The 20,426-nt window shown below is 44.0% G+C and overlaps 1 protein-coding gene across 2 annotated transcripts in view; it reads left to right on the top strand.

Annotated features, from left to right (window-relative positions):
* The window catches only part of SLC16A10 (solute carrier family 16 member 10), a 161,018-nt gene extending 141,801 nt beyond the window's left edge, over positions 1–19,217 (top strand). Inside the window, exon 5 of one of the 2 annotated variants that reach the window (XM_062186607.1) lies at positions 19,138–19,217. In XM_062186607.1, the coding sequence (XP_062042591.1) occupies positions 19,138–19,197 (60 nt within the window). In that variant the 3' untranslated portion in view covers positions 19,198–19,217. Of the gene's footprint in view, positions 1–1,201; positions 2,173–19,137 lie in introns of those variants that run through there. The other variant, XM_062186606.1, reaches the window with a different exon arrangement.
* The last annotated feature ends 1,209 nt before the right edge of the window (positions 19,218–20,426 follow it).

The following is a 20,426-nucleotide window of genomic DNA, read 5'->3' on the forward strand; positions in this document are numbered from 1 at the left end:
CGTTCCCAGATTTTCACTGCCAATCTTGAATCAAGCTTGCAGAGTGACCATGAGCAGGCCAAATGGAATTGAAGTTCTAAAGGTCACTGGTGGGTCCTGTAGAAGATCCTCCCCTCTCCCCGCAGCACACCGTTGATCTCATTTTATTGTACCCTACAGACTTCGTTTTAGGGTTTCCAAGTCTGCAGCAAATTAGAAGCAGCACTTTAGTAGGAATAGTGCTTGCCTCCAGAAACAACTGCAGATAGCCCAAGAATAAGGGCTTTTCCTCATTAAGGTGCTTCCAAAACTGGCAGAGTAACACCACAGAGACCCCGCCCTCACCAGTGGTGTTCGTGAGGATGGCAGGTTTAGTTATTTATGTGGAAGAGTCTAACTCAGAAGGTAGGAAAGTCATATCTCTAGAGACATTTTGTATGTGTATCCAGAACAAATGTGCACATTCACTTTGACGTATCAGTATGGATCCTCAGCTATTTAACAAAGCCAGATAGAAATTTGCAGTAGAGTTATGTTCCTGGACATTTCCGACAACTGAACTTGTGTAGGAAAAGTTACACGTCACAGCCCGAGTCCTGGAATCGGTCAGGGAAGTTAGCAATAAGGAGCACTCCAAGTGATGGTGCACAGAAGCGGAACTGAAGCTCACAGTGCCACACAGACTGACATTGTTTTCCCCAAGTGCCAGCAAACCTCAGTAGCTTTCCCAAAAGTAATTGACAGCCTAGCTTCTTGTCATCCTCTTAGATCTGCGATTTTTCATGATTTTGGATTATAATTTCAAACAGAAAACAAGGAGGCCCCAGATGCTTTGGGATGTAGGTAGGCATGCTGAGGTCTGTGTGCATCACCAGCAGAACCAAGGACCTGGCCCACGATGCCTTAGAAGACTCTCAGGTGACTCTGCAGAATTTCCAGGAAGCCTGAGCTTAGTTGCAAATCTTTTTTCCAAGTAATACCTTGGTATGAAAACCCAGAGGCCTGTACTCCACGCCAAGATTAAAGACAGATAGGAGAGCTTTTCCTTTTTCATGTCAGGATAGGTTTGTACTCAAGATCCTTTTCTTAACAAATGTCTCATAGCTGAGATGTCTGAACCCATTCTGAAGTCACTGGGCTGGGACTAGGCTGTTAGTGTGACTGAGCTTAGACCCCTACGAGCCACAGTGTCTCTTTCGGTGACAGCTCTTTGCCTTTGCAGGGTTACTTCAGGACAAGCTGGGCTCCTACGACGTGGCCTTCTACCTTGCTGGAATCCCTCCCCTTGTTGGAGCTGTTGTGCTTTGTTTCATCCCTTGGGTCCATAGTAGGCAGCAGAAAGAGATCAATAAAAGCACCGGAGGAGCAAAGATGGAAAAAATGTTGGAGAACCAGAACTCTCTGCTGTCAAGCTCATCCGGAATCTTCAAGAAAGAATCTGACTCTACTATTTAAGGACTTATACACCTCTACCAGACTGGACTTGCTTGTGAATTTTAAGCAAGTTCTCCTTTTATATGAATTGCAAATTCCTTATTTTTTTAACCACATCCTTGGAATAGCACAATAATTGGGAAATATCCAATTACTACAAGAACCATTTTCTGCCTCCAAATAGCTGATATTTTCATGAGTCTGAGGGCAGAGACTCTGGTACATGAAAACATGTCTGAAAGTTACATATTATGAAAGTTTGGAGCTATTTCATAAAAAGCAACTTTGGAAACTGTGAATGCTATTTAGCTTGTACAAATATTTAAAAATACCTCAAGCTATACTGAGAGGGTTGCAGTTTTGTTAGGACTGGGAATGTTTTGTCTTACCTGGTGTGTCTTTAGTGCTAGTACCTCACCTCTGTTTTAATTTCTTCTAGTCTTAGGCAAGGTATCAGCCTAAATTCTAGATAATACCAGAGCTACCTAAATCTCAAGTGTGTGTTGCTTGCTGTGTCAGATAAGATATGAAGTTAAGACATTGCGACTTGTTCCAGTGTCAGGGGGCCTTCCGGGAGCGGGTTCTCACGGTGTATTCAGATTCAGTGGGAGATGACAAGGACCCTGCTCCGAGGGCAGAGAGTTCAAAAAGGCGGCGTCTCCTCCCTCTACGGTGCAGCTGTTTTACTCAAGTAGCCGGAAACATCCAAATTGCTGAACTTGTTTCAACAATAAAGTACAATGGAATGTGTGACAGAGATCCCGGCAATTGTCACTTAGAATTTTTCTGACTTACAGATTTGTGAGTACTAACACTAATAGGTAGAGTCTCACTGAGCATGTTACCAGGTTGCGTTACAGGTACAAACTGTGGGAAGCAAACCCCTTTGTATTCGAGAAGAAAATGTCTTAGTAAAATTGATGAAATTAATGGGTCATAAAAGGTTTGAAGCACTTACAAAGAGAAGAGGCTCCTACATTTCTAAAACTTTGCAATCATAGGTTTAGTCGCGCAGCACTCAATGATGGGGCCGCATCGCTCGGTGACTTCCTCATCTCCTGAACGTCACGGAGTGTACTCACTCAGGCAGGCCACGGCTGGCCGAGAGGGCCCTGTGCAGCACCTGGCTGCCTTATCCTGCCCTGCTCCCCAGGAACATTCCTGGTATTTTTCTTGTTTATATTCAGACCATTGGGGGTGGGGGGCAAGCTGTCTGTTTTGAGGGCCTAAAATGAAAACCAAAGTCAGCCCATGACCCTTACTTATTTATAAAAATGTGAACACCTTCCTGTGTCTTTGAAATCATGCTTTACTTAGAACTTTAAAAGTTAGTGGCATGCAAAGTGTATTTAAATCCTATGTGTGAGTGTAGGTTAGGTCTTCCTTGAATGTAGCTTGTTCATCTGCACATCCATTTCTAGATTACCTGTACTGCTATAATTCTGTCAGTTTTCCTCCAATCTTTTATTGTTTTAAAAAGGCAGAGTCTGTCCACTCCTTGTCTCTAGCCGAGGCAGAGGCACCTGAAGGAGGTTGGGACTTGCAGTCCATGGTTGCGAGGGGCGGGCGGGGGCTGGCACCTGTACAGCTGGAGAACCCAGTGTCTTTTCCCTTCAGTATCAGCTTTCTCATCTGATGCCCGGGAACTCGAAGTGTGGATATTAAAGATGGAATTTATTTCTCATAGAATTTTCCTTGTGAAGACATTCAGCAGCTTACTCTGCCATGCACACAGTTGTAACTTACTACTACCAATAGTTCCATATTTCATATCCAGGTATCATTGGTAATTTGTCTGTGGAAGGTTTTGTTTTAGAAAAAAAAAAATTACGTTGTGACCATGCTGGCTTTTCATGTTCTGCTGTGAACTTTTAGAAAATGATCTAGACACGCCAATGTCGTACATGATCAAGTCCTCCAAACGTCACTTCCTTGGTTTTACCACATGCTCTTGAGAAGACCAACCAGAGCATACAAGTAAGACCAGTCATCACACCTGCCATTATAAAATGTCCAATTTATTTTTCTGTTTTAGCAGAGGTTCCTAAAGACACCTCCACCTCCGTTATACAGAAGGAAGAATTCTAAAATGGAAAACTTACTCTGAAGACCTCCAAAATGTTTTTTTCCTTTCAAAATTCAGTTGATTTTAGATAGGGAAATTTAAAAAAGTAATAATCTGAAACCCAAAGACATTGTCCTGCTTAGTTTCCACATTAAAACAGCAGAATGACTCAAGTATTTATAATAAAATCTTAGATCTGAGAAAACTGGGTTTATGTATCACACATAGGCATTTTCAAGTTTAATGGCATGAATCAAACTGGATCTATGGCCCTGAAAAGGCTCCACCATAATAAATTCTCATGGAGAGTTAGAAAGAAAAATAATAAAGTTTAAGATGAAATTCCATAAAGTAAATTTTTAGTAGTATGTTGTTTGGTAGGAAGACTTCTAAAAATCTAAAAACACAAACCAAGAATATGAAAAATACAAATATTCATAAAGGTCTCTGTTTTAGATCAAGAAATGTAACTTTACACCAAGTCAGTTCTAATTTCTGAACAAAGTGTTATTGCTGCAGTAAAGTGACCTGCTAAACCAAAACTTTTTTGTTCTGCTGCTGCTTCTTTCATCCTATTCTGATAAGACAGCAGGTTCTCAAATTCAACAGGGTTTGGCATTGGAGGCCAACAGTAATATAAGAAAGGGGGCAGTTGTTCTCTTTATAGAAACCTTGGATCAGATACTGTCAGATGCCTAAGCAACCTCCGGAACTGTGTTGGTTGAGTTTTATTGCAGTGGGTATTGCAATAAAATTGGGTATTAAATATCCATTTAAGTAATAATACCCTTCCCAGGTTGTTGATGCTTTATTCACAATTTGTAAATCTTTCTGATCTCAATTGCAATGCTGAACTGTCCAGCCCTGCTACAAGTTTTGTAATTTCTACTAAAATTTGCATGGTGCTTTTTTAAACTTCAAATTCATCAGGGGAAGGAAGGCTTCATTTACATCTCATGATCCAAATGTTGTCCTTTTATATGATTGCAGGTGATCACATGATCTCTGCTCAAGTAAAAAAAAAAAAAAAAAGAGAAACCTTTAATGCTACTGGCTTCAACTTGTGCACTTTGAAAGTCAGTGTATTCTGAGTTATAAAGTGTATCTATGGCTGTTTCTGATGTCATCCTTTTAACTACATTTAAGAATTATCTAAATTCATACCAAAGTTATGGTGAGCTGTTCTCTGTACAGGTGACCTGACCAGAAAATGTGACACTAGATCAGGCGCAGGCAAGAAATAGCAGAGGGGACGCGGAGGGCTTCCTGGTGGTGCTGTTACACTCTGTCTCATGCACCTTTGTTCTCACTCTGATGCTATTATCATTTTTTAATTTTTCATTTCTTTGTCCCCTCCTTCAAGAACTCCCCGAGCAGTCTGTCCATTCCTCTGTTTGGCTCCCCTGGCTTCTCGACTGCAGTACTTCCTGGTCCCTGTAGCCTCACAGAACGGGTCGCTGCCCAGTTTTGTGCGACTTGGAGAATGGCTTGCTCCCAGTGTTTGGTGCACAATTCTAATGGTCTGCAACAATGTTTTTTAATTACATGACTGAAATAGTTAAAGGACCAACTAAGTTTCATATGCCTGGCATCTTTTGTTTTAACATTATTTACATTTTTTTAGATAGGTGTTTTGAGAGAGAAGATTTCCAAGCTCTTAGCATTAATATTTTCAAAGAGCATACTTTTTAACTTTGCCATTTCATATTCCACTGGGGTATCCTTACAGCTTAGTCCTCGGAGCACATCCTGGAGAATGACTCGGAACGTGGAGAGCCTGCCCCACGCAGTTCCCGTGGAGTGGTCACTAGGCACCTGCCTTGAGGGGCTTGCATTTGATCAAGGATTGGATTAGAGTTTGGAGACACAAGGGGAAGTACATGAGCAAATTTAAATTAGGTAAATAACAAATCTTTAAAACTCTTTAGGAAAGTTTTTAATACTGAAAACTTCATTGTTACATGAACATCAGAGAACAACTTTTGAATTAAAGATGGTTGCTTTTCCAGTATGTTCTCTCCTACACGGAGGAAGTAAGGCTTTATTACTTCCTTTGGACAATGGTATTCTTTTTTAATTAGGAAAGCAAATAGTGTCTTTGCTAACAGAAAACAGTACCACATAGCCATTTAATTAACTCTGTCAAAGAGAAGCTATTTTTGTTTGGTTTTGAAACCAAGCGCAATTTGCCATTCGTGATGGTGATGCATTAAGAACACATTGTAGAAGGGAGGCTGCTGCCTTTGCTTCCTGTGCTGCTCAGGTTGTCACGCTGATTTTTATTGTTGATTAAGGAGATGCAGAAACCATCTGGCACTGCATTTGAGCATGGTCTCGGGGCAAGTAACAACAGGATGGACAGACGACTCCTGGGCTCATTATGATTTCACAGCCATGGCTTTGCTTGTCATTTTGTTTGCTGCCACAGACTACTACGTGGTGTGAGAGATACACTACAGGATGAAAAGACATGTATCCATAGCCAAATGTAAAATGTGTATGCATGTTAGGGCCACGATCATTGAACCACTTCACTGTGGACTTAGCAGGTGCTCCTGAGACAATCAGGACTCATGATAAAATTCACGGTCACATCTCGAATTGCTCAGGAAAACCAGCAGCCTAGGGATGTAGTTTCCTTAGTTTGTCCCTTTTAAAGTGATCACATTTTTTTTTTAAGGTTTATTTTTTACTTGAGAGTCAGAGTTACATAGAGGAGAGTCAGAGAGGTCGGTTGGTCTTCCATCTGCTGGTTCACTCCCCAGATGGCCGCAACAGACGGAGCTGTGCCGATCCTGAGCCAGGAGCTTCTTCCAGGTCTCCCACACAGGTGCAGGGGCCCAAGGTCTTGGGTCATCTTCCACTGCTTTCCCAGGCCATAGCAGAGAGCTGGATCGGAAGAGGAGCAGTTGGGACTAGAACCGGCACCCATATGGGATGCCAGCGCTTCAGGCCAGGGCATTAACCCGCTGCACCACAGCGCCGGCCCCAAAGTGATCACATTTTAAATAGTAAGCTGTAATTATCTTGACCTCTAGCCATTCAAGGAAGCCTCTTTGTGGTTCAGTTTACCATACTGAATGAATATGGCAGTTTTCTTGACAGGTGCAAAATTATTAGGAGGCTATCTCATTTCTGAAACAGAAGATTTTGATATTTGTAGGTTTGAAATGCCTTAGAAACAAAATCTAAGTACCTACACTCCCTTGATCCCTCAGCTCTCAGAGGCCAAGGGAAAGGGAACTAATGGTGATTCTGGAACTAAAAGGCAGGGAAGGGAGTAGATCAAAATATCAGTGAAAGTTCTTCAGTACTTTGTTCTGATGAGTGGATACAAAAGGGGCAAGAAAGGATTAACCACTGACGTGGCCTGTGGATCTGGCAAAGGCAAAGACTGAAGAACCTTCCAGTCCAGAAAGAGTAGTGACCACTGACACAGTGCTTCCCCCATCTCACTGGCAGCCTGACCAGGAAGAGGGCTTGTTTTCCTTGGAAGAAGGTAACTGAACCGGGCCCAGACTGCTCGGCTGGGTGGCTGGGCTTGCACCCAAGACACCTGAACTCCCGCCAGAGGCGCCCCTTTCCCAGCAGAAGGGCTGCAGCAATGCATTCTGGCCTCAAGGCAGGTTTGACGTGGCACTCCTGTAGCTGTTAACCCACAAGTTCCGGTCAGTCTGAGGGCTGTCATGGTATCAGAGCCAACTGTCAGTGTGTGTGAGAGGGATGTTCAATGTGAATTCAACACCCAGAAATCCAGTTAGCTCTGATACTATGGAGTCTGCGATAATACGGCTTTTATTCTTTATCAGATTGTTTTTTTCAGTATCAGTACAACAGTCCGTTTGTTTCCACTGTATGTAAACACAAACTTTTCTAAGGTCTTCCCTAATGGGTCAAAGTGTCTTTCATAATTCAGTCTATATTGGAATATTACTTCAGGGACCCGTGGCTTGTTCTTAATGCCTTTATGTTGACCCCAGGCTATGAATGGGCTGTGTAGTTGATGTCTCTTTTATTTTACCCTAACAAAAAAAGATCAGATCACTGTTGGAACTAAACTTCCTTTCAGAATTACTTTTTAAATATATATAACAGTAGAAAATACAAGAAAATTAAGCATGTTGCTTTTTATGTACACATCTGAATGGGAAAAACCTAACCTACACAGTGACTGTTTAATTCAAGTTATCTACTTAGAGGTATGTAATTTTGGTTAACATTTAACACTTTAAAATATGAAACTCATAGGAAAATGAAAACTTAATAAACATAGCCTCCAAAGGTAATGCCTTAAAAGAGAAAGACCTCTGTTAGTGTTTCTAATACAAAGTGATCAATTCCAAAATATGCTGTACCTTTAAGAGGATGTGAAAAAACTACATACAAAGGTATTAAAAGAGTTTGTGAAAAAATGAAATTAAAAGATATGTTTTGCATGGGAGGTTTAGCCTATCTAGTGGTTAGAATGCTAGTTAAGACTCCGCATCCTATATTGGAGTACCTGGGTTCAATACTTGTCTCCAGCTCCTGACTCCAACTTCCTGCTAGTGCAGACCCTGGGAGGCAGCAGTGATGGCTCAAGTAATTGAATCCCTGTAATCCACGTGGGAGACCTGGATTGGGTTCCTGCTGCTCACCTTGGCCCCAGCCCAGCCATGGCTGTGCAGGCATTTGGGGACCGAACCAGCAGATGAGCATGCGTGTGCTCGCTTGCTCTCTCTCACGTAAATTTAATTTTTTTTTAAAAAGAAGGGTTTATATAATTTTGGAATCCATATATACTAAAGTTCTAAAGAAAGTTTGTGGAAAATATGTATTGTGAAAAATATGCATGGATTTCAAATATTGTTGCATCAAAATAAACTTTAAAATTTTTTATTAATTTTTATTTGAAAGAGTCACAGAGAGATCCTCTGTCTGCTGGTTCACTCCCAGTGGCTGGCGCTGGGCCCGTCTGAAGCCAGGAGCCTACCTTCTGGGTCTCCCATGTGGGTGCAGGGCCCCAGGCACTTGTGCCATCCTCTACTGCTTTCCCAGGCCATAGCAGAGAGCTGGATTGGAAGAGAAGCAGCCAGGACACGAATCGGCACCCATATGGGATGCCAACACCACAGGCAGAGGCTTACTTAGCCTACTATACCACAGTGCCAACCCTGAAAATAAACTTTTTAAAAACATTGAATTTTATTTGGAAGGCCGCAAGACAGAGATCTTTCATCCGATGTTTCATTCCTCAAATGCCTGCAACAGCCAGGGTTGGGCTGGGCATAAGCAAGGAGCCTGAAACGTCCTCCAGGTCTCCCACATGGGTGGCAGGAGGGGACCAAAGTACCTGAGCCGTCACCTGCTGCCTCCCAGGATGCTCCTTAGCAGAAAGCTGGGTCAGAAGTGGAGCTAGAACTTGAACCCAGCCCTCCAATATAGGCTACAGGCACCCTAAGCAGTGGCTTACCCACTACACCAAATGCCTACTCCTAAACTGCTAATTCCATTTTTCCATGAACTTTCAGAAATAACATATACTTGTATAATAGTTTTTTTCTCTTGCTTAAGTAGACAGAATTTGAAGTTATTAGCTATTTTTTCAAGCTAAAATTAGTTTTTGAAGACACCAGTCTTAAAAGTTGAATGCTGAATTCTTTGCTCAGTTACATTTTTATAATTATTTTTAAAAATTTCTCACTGCAAGTGTTATTATCTTTCAGATTTAACAGAGACTTAAATTAGTAAGTAACTACATCGGAGCTGGTGTCAGCAAATCTCTGATGATTCCGCAAGGGCTGTGAACATCACAGCTGTGGGCAGCTGTGTAATACCCACCGAGACTCCATGTGAGTCTCTGGGTCCTCGGGTTCCTGTACATAGGGATCAGATAAATGGCATCACAGATTTTAACTGAATCCTGCTCTCCTAGAGAGACTCTGCCTTCACTGTTTATTTTGAGGACTTTATAAATGTAAATTAGGGAAACTGCACTTTCATTTTCCTAATTAAAAAGATGGCACATCCACAATCCAGTATACTGGACTAGCTCTTAACTAAGGATAACTCCTTTCTACCACAACACAAGTAATATGTGGAAGACAGAATGGGGCTTATGAATCCCAAGTTATAGCAGAATGAGATTGAATATCCCTTTAAAACCCCTCTAGGATAATATATTATTTATAGTAGTAGTAATATATTATAGTTTGAGAGAAAACTAAGATTGTAAAGGCACTGCACAGTGCTTGGCAAATTTGCATTTGGTCAATTGTTCTACCAATTTACTGTAGCTGGAAAATTATAGCTACTACAGATCGAACCCTGCAGTATTATTGACAGAGTTTGCATATTTTAAGTAAGTCTTTATATTTTTCACATCATTATTTTAATGTTTATATGACAGTTAACTTTAAAATTACTTTGTATATTTTGCAAGCTAGAAAACCACTTTATCTTACACATCAAAGCCAAATTATTCCAAGTGCACGGTGCACACTGCAGTGTAGCCTTGCTTCTCTCCTCACCTACCCAGGTGCCATTTGGGGCACAGTAGTTGCTTCAGTATACATCACTGTGGTAAATGATCACGCTGGTTTTGACCAGTATGTGGTATATATTAGTACTTTTTAAAAATTATTTCTTTTTAAAGAGTATAATTTATAGTTGATTTTTATAATGTGCAACTTAATACAGATAACCAAATCCTCTTTAATGGAAAGAGCTTTGTAATCAATTGGAGGATAAGATCATTTTACTATGGAAAAATCTGATATTTCCCATAAATTCAATAAAATAAGTTTTAGCAAATTCTTAGAAGGCTTTGTGATTATGTCTATGGAGTTCCCAGGGTGGGGACTAGGGGAAACAATGGAATGCAGGAAGCAGTCTGTGTGAAATAAGAGGAATGAACTGTGTACTTTTTAAGCTGCAAATATGGGGCCAGTGCTGTGGCTTAAGGTTTAACCACCATCTGCAGTGCTGGTGTCCTGTATGGGCACTGGTTTGGGCCTCAGCTGCTCCACTTCCGATCCAGCTCCCTGCTATTGTGCCTGGGAAAGTAGAAGATTACCCAAGTGCTAGGGCCCCTGAACCCACATGGGAGACCCGGATGAGGTTCCCGGCTCCTGGCTTCCACCTGACCCAGCCCTGGCCATTGCAGCCATTTGGGGAGTGAACCAGCTGATGGAAGATCTGCACCCCCCCATTCTCCCTCTCCCCCTCTTCGTCTTCCTTTCTCCCCCCCCCTCCTCCCCTTCTCCATGTAACTGTGCCTTTCAAATAAATAAATATTTAAGCTGCATGCACAAGTATGTTTTCTAAGAGTATTTGCGTTTTTTCCTATTTTCTGTGGCAGGAAAGGGACAGGATTGAACTGAAAACATTGGGTATCTACTAACTCTATGTGACACTCTCCTTCTGTAGTTGTGGTTTTGATATCACTTGTATTTTCACTGATTAATCTTTTTTTCCTTTTTGACAGGCAGAGTAGACAGAGAGAGAGAGAGACAGAGAGAAAGGTTTTCCTTTGCCGTTGGTTCACCCTCCAACGGCCGCTATAGCCAGCACGCTGCGGCCAGCGCATTGCATTGATCCGAAGCCAGGAGCCAGGTGTTTCTCCTGGTCTCCCATGCAGGTGCAGGGCCCAAGCACTTGGGCCACCCTCCACTGCCTTCCTAGGTGCATTAGCAGGGAGCTGGATCGGAAGCAGGACAGCCGGGACTCTTATGGGATGCTGGCACTGTAGCAACTTTAGCGGGCCCGTGGAGCAACTTGAACTTGAGTCCTGACTTGACGGCAGCACTGGGAACCCTGTCATCTCTGGAAATGGCTTCAACACTGAAACCATGACCACCCACACCCCTCCCCCATCCCTCTAGTTCCCTCTTCCTTCAACTCGGAGGCCATCCACCTGCTGACTCTCATTTCCTTCCCATTCCCATTCTAGTCTATCGGGTCTTCTGGTTTTGTTCCCTCCCTCACCTTGCACACTGGAGCCCACAAGCCCCGCTCCTCCCCCTCAGTGTTCAGGTCGCCCCTGCACCTCCTTGCCTGGATGAAACACTTCCAGCTTCCTCAGCCGGTTCTCCTCCATCACTTCAGCGCTCCCCTCTCGGCTAGGTGGTTTCCATTAGTAAATGCTTGCATACATGCTAGTGTTGTTTCCATTGTGGGGAAAAAGAGACCACCAGCTATTGCATCATTTCTTTTTAGCCATTTGTAAGATAAAACAACCAGAAAAACATTTTCTCTTGAATTTTATCTCCAACAGTTCTGTTTCGAATCTTCCCTGCAGATAAGGGGGAGGGGGGTTGCTCCTACCAAATCGATGAAACTGTCATTCTCATCACTAGGTTACCATTGGCCTCCGAGATCACTAAATCTAGTAATCACTTTTCAGTCCTCTTTGTATCTGAGTTATCAGCAGCTTCTGCTACATTGAATCAATTCCTCAATTTCTGACTTCTAATCAGGCTTCTGGATATACTGACCTTGTTTTCCTCTTATCATGCTAGCCACTCCTTTGATAGGTCCTGTTCATCTTCTAACCTGTTATTTAGAGGGGACTTAAACAGTTCAAGGAAAATAGAAGGTGTTTTAGGGTGTGCATGTGGCCTAGCAGTTAAAATGCTGCTTGAGACCCTTGTGCCCTTATCAGAGAGTGCCTGGGTCTGATCCCCAGCGCCCACTCCTGACAATGCAGACCCTGGAAAGTAGCAGTGTTGCCTCTAGTAATTGTGTCCCCACCACCCATGCGGGAGACCTGGACTGAGTTCCTAGCTCCAGCTTTGGCCCAGCCCACTCCTAGCACTCGAGGCCTTCTGGTGGAGTTCACTCCAGAGCCTTGCAGCTGCCAACCTACCATCCCCCCACTGGCATGACTGAAAGGAGCCTGCCAGCTGGACATTTCCAGAACTGAGCTCCTGATGAACTTGTTCCCTGAACTTGCTGCTTGCAGTTGTCCTCATTCAGTTAATGGCAGCATGCTTTCCCCCCCTTTTTTTTTCCCCACTAAAATCTTTCCATGTTACATTCATTGTGACTTTAAGCCCAGGTACTCTTTGTTTTGTAGGCTTCATTCCGGTGCGTTCTTCCACACAACAGCTCCAAGCTATCCTTTCTATCAATTCTGGCAGGGGAAAAAATACATCTTCCTAATATTTTGGACAAAAAGTCCTGGGTCAGAATGCAGGGGGCCAGCACCGGTGAGGCTGAGGTTGGGAGGTGGGCTGTGCGTGCTGCCCCGGAGTGGGGGCCTGGCTTTGTTTACATTTTACCACCTAGCCCAAGGGGACTTGGGATCCCACAGCAAGTTTTTAAACTGTACCCTTAGAAGTAAGTCCATAGGAGTGTATGCAGAACTATTCAGCCTTATGATTACAAACATCCTCCTCCCTCTCTTATTCCCACTTTTAATTGTTACTGATAACTATTTTTTTTTTTTTTGGACAGGCAGAGTTAGACAGTGAGAGAGAGAGACAGACAGAAGGATTTTCCTTTTTTTCCGTTGGTTCACCCCCCAAATGGCTGCTATGGCTGGCGCACCGCGCTGATCCGAAGCCAGGAGCCAGGTGCTTCTCCTGGTCTCCCATGTGGATGCAGGGCCCAAGGACCTGGGCCATCCTCCACTGCACTCCTGGGCCACAGTAGAGAGCTGGACTGGAAGAGGGGCAACCAGGACAGAATCCGGCGCCCCAACTGGGACTAGAACCCGGAGAGCCAGCACTGCAGGTGGAGGATTAGCCAAGTGAGCCACGGCGCCGGCCACTGATATCTATTTTCAATTGACTTTATACACATATGGCTCACTCTATGTTAAGAGTTCAACATGTAGTATGAAGAAAAAAAAAATGAAAAAACAAAGAGAACGAAACTGTTCATCAACAGTCAAGACAAGGGCATCTCAAGCCATCCCTTCTTGGAGTGTTAATTTCATGTCTACAGATTTCCTTTTAGTGCTCTATTAGTTATCACAGAGCAGGGAGAACACATGGTATTTGTCCCTTTGAGACTTATGTCACTAACTATGATGTTTTCCAGATTCACCCATTGTGTTGCAAATGACCGGATTCCTTTTTCTTTTTCTTTCTTTCTATTTTTTTTTAACCACTCTGTAGTATTCTATAAAGTACATATCCCATAATTTCTCTATCCAGTCCTTGGTTGATGGGCACTTAGGTTGATTCTGTATCTTTGCTATTGTGAATTGGGCTGCAATAAACATGGTGGTGCAGATAACTCTTTTGTTTACTGATCTCATTTCCCTTGGATAAATTCCCCAGGAGTGGGATGGCTGGGTCATATGGTAGGTCTATATTCAGATTTCTGAGGTATCTCCATACTGTCTTCCATAGTGGCTTTTTTTTTTTTTTTTTTTTTTGACAGGCAGAGTGGATAGTGAGAGAGACAGAGAGAAAGGTCTTTTGCCGTTGGTTCACCCTCCAATGGCCATTGAGGTTGGCGCGCTGTGGCCAGCGCACCGCGCTGATCCGATGGCAGGAGCCAGGTGCTTCTCCTGGTCTCCCACGGGGTGCAGGGCCCAAGCACTTGGGCCATCCTCCACTGCACTCCCTGGCCACAGCAGAGAGCTGGCCTGGAAGAGGGGCAACCGGGATAGAATCCGGCACCCCGACCGGGACTAGAACCAGGTGTGCCGGCGCCGCAAGGCGGAGGATTAGCCTAGTGAGCCGCGGCGCCGGCCCCATAGTGGCTTTATCAGTTTACATTCCCACCAACAATGGATTGGGGTACCTTTTTCCCCCACATCCTCACCAGCATTTGTTGTTTGTTGATTTCTATATGAAAGCCATTCTAACTGGGGTGAGGTGAAACCTCATTGTGGTTTTCATTTGCATTTCCCTGATGGCTAGTGATCCTGAACATTTTTTCATGTGTCTGTTGGCTATTTGGATTTCCTCTTTTGAAATATGTCTGGACCAGCACTGCGGCTCACTAGGCTAATCCTCCGCCTATGGCGCTGGCACCTTGGGTTCTAGTCCCGGTTGGGGCGCCGGATTCTATCCCGGTTGCCCCTCTTCCAGGCCAGCTCTCTGCTGTGGCCCGGGAAGGCAGTGGAGGATGGCCCAGGTCCTTGGGCCCTGCACCTGCATGGGAGACCAGGAGAAGGCACCTGGCTCCTGGCTTCGGATCAGCATGATGTGCCGGCAGCAACGTGCTGGCTGTGGCAGCCACTTAGGGGATGAACCAACGGAAAAAGGAAGACCTTTCTCTCTGTCTCTGTCTCTGTCTCTGTCTCTCTCTAACTCTGCCTGCCCCCCCCCCCCAAAGTCTGTTTTAGACCTTTGCCCATTTCTTCACTGGGTTGTTTGTTTTGTTGCTGTGGAGTTTCTTGATTTCTTTAAATATTCTGGTTATTAATCCTTTATCAGTTGCAGAGTTTGCAAATAATTTCTCCCATTATGTCAGCTGCCTCTTCACTTTCCTGAGTGTTTCTTTTGTAGTACAGAAACTTCTCAATTTGACGTAATCCCATGTGTTAATTTTGGCTTTTATTGCCTGTGCCTCTGGGGTCTTTTCCAAGAAATCTTTGCCTGTGCCACTATCTTGCAGGGTTTCTCCAATGTTCTCTAGTAATTTGATGGTATCAAGTCGTAGATTTAGGTCTTTAATCCATTTTGAATGTATTTTTTGTGTAAGGTGTAAGGCAGGAGTCCTGCTTCATACTCTTGCATGTAGAGTTCCAGTTTTCCCAGCACCATTTGTTAAAGAGACTGTCCTTGCTCCAGAGATTGGTTTTAGCTCCTTGGTCAAATATAAGTTGGTTATAGATGCTTAGATTGATTTCTGGCATTTCTATTTGGTTCCTTTGGTCTATCCATTTGTTTTTATACTAGTACCATGCTGTTTTGATTATAACTGCCTTGTAGAATGTCTTGAAACCTGGTATTGTGATGCCTCCAGCTTTGTTTTGTTTTTGTTGTATAAAATTGCTTTAGCTATTTGAGGTCTCCTGTCTTTCCATATGAATTTCAGCATCATTTTTTTCTAGATCTGAGAAAAATGTCTTTGGTATTTTGATTGCTATCACATTGAGTCTGTAAATAAATCTTAAAAAAAAAAGAAGATACTTGATTCCTGAGAATGTTTTAAAGGTTTTTAATTTTTAAATTTTTAAAAAAGATTTATTTATTTATTTGAAAGTCAGAGTTACACAGAGAGAGAGAGGAGAGGCAGAGAGAGAGAGAGGTCTTCCACCTTCCCCGGTGGCCGTAATGGCCAGAGTTGCGCTGATCCGAAGCCAGGAGCCAGGAGCTTCTTCTTGGTCTCTCACGCGGGTGCAGGGGCCCAAGGACTTGAGTCATCCTCTACTGCTTATCCAGGCCATAGCAGAGAGCTGGATCGAAAGTGGAGCATCCGGGACTTGAACTGGCGCCCATATGGGATGCTGGCACTTCAGGCAGCGGCTTACAATGCCAGCCCCCCTGAGAATTTTTATAATTTCCATCTTTGAAGCAGTTAAGCAAGAATAGGCTTAAAAATGTCAATGTTGGGGCCTGCATTGTGGCACAGCAGGTTAACCACCACTGGGGACACCGGCAATCCCATGTAGAGTCCCTGCTACTCTACTCTCCCAATCCAGTTTCCTGCTAACACGCAACCTGGGAGGCAGCAAATGATGGTGCAAACGCTTGGGTCCCTCAGATTGGGTTCCTGGCTCCTGGCTTCAGCCTGGCCAAGCCTTGGCTGTTGTGGACCTCTAGGGAGTGAACCAGAGGATGAGAGATCTCACTTTCTCAAAATGTCTCTTCCTTCTCTCTCTGCCCATCTCTCCTCCCCACCCCCACAAAAATAGTCAGAGACATTTTCCATCTGCTTGTTCAATTCCCAGATGCCTACAATAGCCAGGGTGTGGCCAGGCCAAAGCCAAGAGCCCAGAACTCAACCTAGGTCTCCAAAGAGGGAACAGGGACCCAAGTATTTGAGCCATCACCTGCTGTTTCCCAAGCTGAACAGGAATCAGAACGAGGACTAGAACCCAGGCATTCACATATGAGATGAAGGCATCCCAAGGAGCATCTTAATGGCTGGGCCAAATACAACCGCTATTATAGATTTTGATACACTAAAGAATTTATTTCATCCAGCAGCCACCAATATCATACCATTCCACTGCTGTTTCTAACTCTTCATAGTACATAGCACAACAAAAGTTATCTTACTGAGATGAAGCCCTCTTGAGAGCTGGTTGTAATATACTTGGCTTTTAACAGTGAAGTTGAAGATGTTGGCTCAGTATGCTAACTGGTACCTCTGCTTATGATGACACCTTGTTCCTCATGATGTGCTGTGAGCATGAATTAGACTTTATATGATAAGTAACCAGCTAGTCCTTCTGGAGGATAAAGGTTAACCAGGTCCCAACAGTGATACACAATCCCCAGGCATGACCTATTCCATTTTCCACTCTCACTCAAGGTAACTTTTCAAGTTGAAATATTAAAAATCTGCCTCCTTGGGAGTGGCACTGTGGTACAATAGGTTAATCCTCTGCCTGTAGCACCGGCATCCCATATGAGCACCAGTTTTAGTCTCCCATGTCTCTAACATGGGTGGCAGGAACTCAATCACCAGGGTATACATTAGCAGGAAGCTAGAGTCAGGAGCTGGAGCCGGGCCCTGAACCCAGATACTCTCATATAGGATATAGGTATCTTAACCACTAGGCCAAACACCTGCTCCAAGTGGAACATTTTTGAAAGTACAACTTTTGAAATTTTAAAATATTTACTAATGCAACAGCAGAATGGAGATGATGAAAGAAAGAAGCATTAAACTGAAGATTAATTAATAGAAACCATCCAACCTGAAGATCAGAGGGGTGAAAAAAAAGATTGGGGAAAAAAAAAAAGAATTGAAGAACTTCAGGGACATGTGGGGCAATATTAGAAGGTTTAATGCAGGGACAGACACTTGGCATAGTGGGATGACTGTATCTCAATTTGGAGTGCCTGGGTTTAAGTCCTGGCTCCAATTCTGATTCCAGCTTCCTGCTAATGTGCACCCTGGGAGGCAGCAGGTGACAGCTCAAGTACTTGGGTCCCTGCCACCCACATGGGAGACCCAGATTGAGGTCTAGGCTTCCGGCTTTGGCCTGGCCCAGCCTGAGCTGTTTTGGTAATTTGGGGAGTAAACCAATGATGGAAGATCTCTTTCTTTCAAACAAATTTAACAAATAAAACAAACCAAAATAAATGGTCTGTTGTAAAAATCAATAATGTCTGAGAAGGACAGGAGAAAAAGATTGAAGCAGAAAACTTGGTCTGAAGAAATAATAGCCAACAGCTTCCCAAATTTGCTAAGACATAAATTTATGGATTCCGGGAGCTTGATGAAGCTTCAATGTTAAAATTCAAAGGCAGCCATGCCTAGGAGCATCAAAATGAAACTGCTGAAAATCAAAGGTAGAGAGTCTCAGTGGCAGCCGGGGGGGAAGGAACATAGATACAGCATAGCACGGCTTGAGTGGTCAGGGAGCCTATGGAGGCCAACGGCAGTGAAGGCCACGGTTGGGCATGGAAAGGAAACAGCAGCTAACCTGGGACTCCGTGGTCAGAACAGCTGCAGGAGTGGACATGAAATGAAGGAATTCTCAGATGTCAGCAGACTCGCCCTGAGTGCTGAAGGAGGCTGTGGAGGCTGACAGGAACATGCCACAGGAAGGCCTGGGTCTTTAGAGGTGAAAGAACAACCGGAAATGTGGTCTGGGTCAGCGTAAAAAAGTGATTCTTTTCTCTTAAATATTTTAAAATATGATTATCAAAAGGAAAGGCAGAAAAGAGGCAGCTGCTGTTAGGGGAGACTGAGCTGCCAGTGTCTGAGCATCCCTGGCTGGAAATTCAGCTGAGACACGTGGGTGAGCTGCAGATTACAACTTGCTTACTTAAGAAGAAAGCGCAAAGGGGGTCTCCTGAATAACTAGCCATCTCTGCCATAGCAGGGGGAAGAGAGGGGGCTGTAGGTAAGAGTGAGAAACAACACGTGGTGTGTAAAAAGCCAACAGTAATTTTGATGTTGCTCCATTGTAAACACTGGGCTGGGAAGAGCAAGAGATGTTAGCTAGCCAGGGACAAATGAAGCCGGACTTTCTTCTCAAGGAAGTGCTGAAAGTTTTGAAGTGGAGACTTGCATTTCAGATGGATTCGGGGACGGAGGACTAAGTGGAAGGAAGCCAGTTAGGAAGCTGGGGCAACAGTTGTGGTGAGAGGTGATGATTTAAAAGTAGGCTGTGATAACAGGGATAGAGACGTTAAGTGCAGTTTATGGGAGGTCATTGTTTTGGACTGAGCCTGCACTAGGCCCAACAGACCAGACCAGACTAGAATGGGGTCACTCCTGCTAAATGGCACACAGTCAAACTGAACTTGGAGCAGATTTCCAAAGAAACCCCAGGAGGGTCACAGCAACCATTTGGGAGGATCCCAGTGTACCGGAGCTGACGTGATGAGAAATTCTCCTCCACTTTAACCTTATCAGAAAAATAACTTAGAAATGAGCAGTCCTCTCTGTTCTCACTTCTGCCTTCTTCGGCCCTTCTCTGTCTACAAAGTTGGCCACCTTGTCTCAGGTCACTGAGACATTATAGTTTACAGAATTAGGTGAATTATCAATAAAAGACAATCAGATCTTTAAATTTGTTGTAACTCTGTCTTTTAAAGGACAGGAGGCCTGATTTTAGAAATATCTACAAGAGTAAAATTGGCAGACCATGGTGTTAAGTGGAGGAGGAAGAAAGGAGGAACTCCTGAGGAACTCCAGGACACTTGGGAAAGATGGAATTAAGAGGTAAGCTTATTTTTGTGCAAAAAACCTTCGAAATCCATGCATTTTTTTTCATTATATACATATCCATGAGCTGTTTGAGGACTCCTCACACTATCGGTTGATAGTGGTAACAATCTGAAATACCGCAGAATTGGGATGAGGCTTAATCAGGAAAAAGAAGGATGCAGAGTTAGGATATAATCATGAATTATTATGGAGCTCGATATCCTTACACTATGTTTTTGGTTTTATGGAATCTCAGTAGGCCAACAGAAGTGAGTTGCTGAAGTCCAAATCCCTTTGTATGGCAGATTTTTTTGAAAGGCAGAGTAGGGCCGGCGCTGTGGCTTAACAGGCTAATCCTCCACCTTGCGGCGCCGGCACACCGGGTTCTAGTCCCGGTTGGGGCACCAGATTCTATCCCAGTTGCCCCACTTCCAATCCAGCTCTCTGCTATGGCCCGGGAAGGCAGTGGAGGATGGCCCAAGTCCTTGGGCCCTGCACCCACACGGGAGACCAGGAGAAGCACCTGGCTCCTGGCTTCGGATCGGCGAGATGTGCCAGCCGCAGCGGCCATTGGAGGGTGAACCAACGGCAAAAAGGAAGACTTTTCTCTCTGTCTCTCTCTCTCACTATCCACTCTGCCTGTCAAAAAAAAGAAAAAAAAATTAAAAAAAAAAAAGTAAAAAGAAAGGCAGAGTTACAGAGAGACAGAGAGTGATCTTTGATCAACTGGTTCACTCTCCAGATGGCCACAACGGCTGGGACAGGTGGAAGCCAGGAGCTAGGAGCCTCCTTCAAGTCTCCCACATGGGTGCAGGGGCCCAAAGACTTTCCCAGGCCCACTAGCAGGGAGCTGGATCAGAAGAGGAGCAGCCAGGATTTGAACTGGCACCCACAGGGGATACTTTACCCACCACACCACAACACCAGTCCCGCAGAAAAAGCTCTTTACAATTGGGACCTAACCTTCCTCTCCCATGTCGTCATCTGTTGTGTTTCATAAGCTTTTGTTTCAGTCACCCCAAACTTCTCAAGGAGACCTTCCCTAGCCCCCAAATCTAAAATAAGTTCGCTTATGTCATAGCCTCTACACTTTCCTTCACTGTACTTAGCATTATTTTGTGCAATAATGTTTAGCAGTGGTCTATAAACTCAGTGAGGGTGGGATTGTATCTGAGCT

Source organism: Lepus europaeus, chromosome 3 (assembly GCF_033115175.1).
Source record: "Lepus europaeus isolate LE1 chromosome 3, mLepTim1.pri, whole genome shotgun sequence".
NCBI classification, from domain to species: domain Eukaryota; kingdom Metazoa; phylum Chordata; class Mammalia; order Lagomorpha; family Leporidae; genus Lepus; species Lepus europaeus.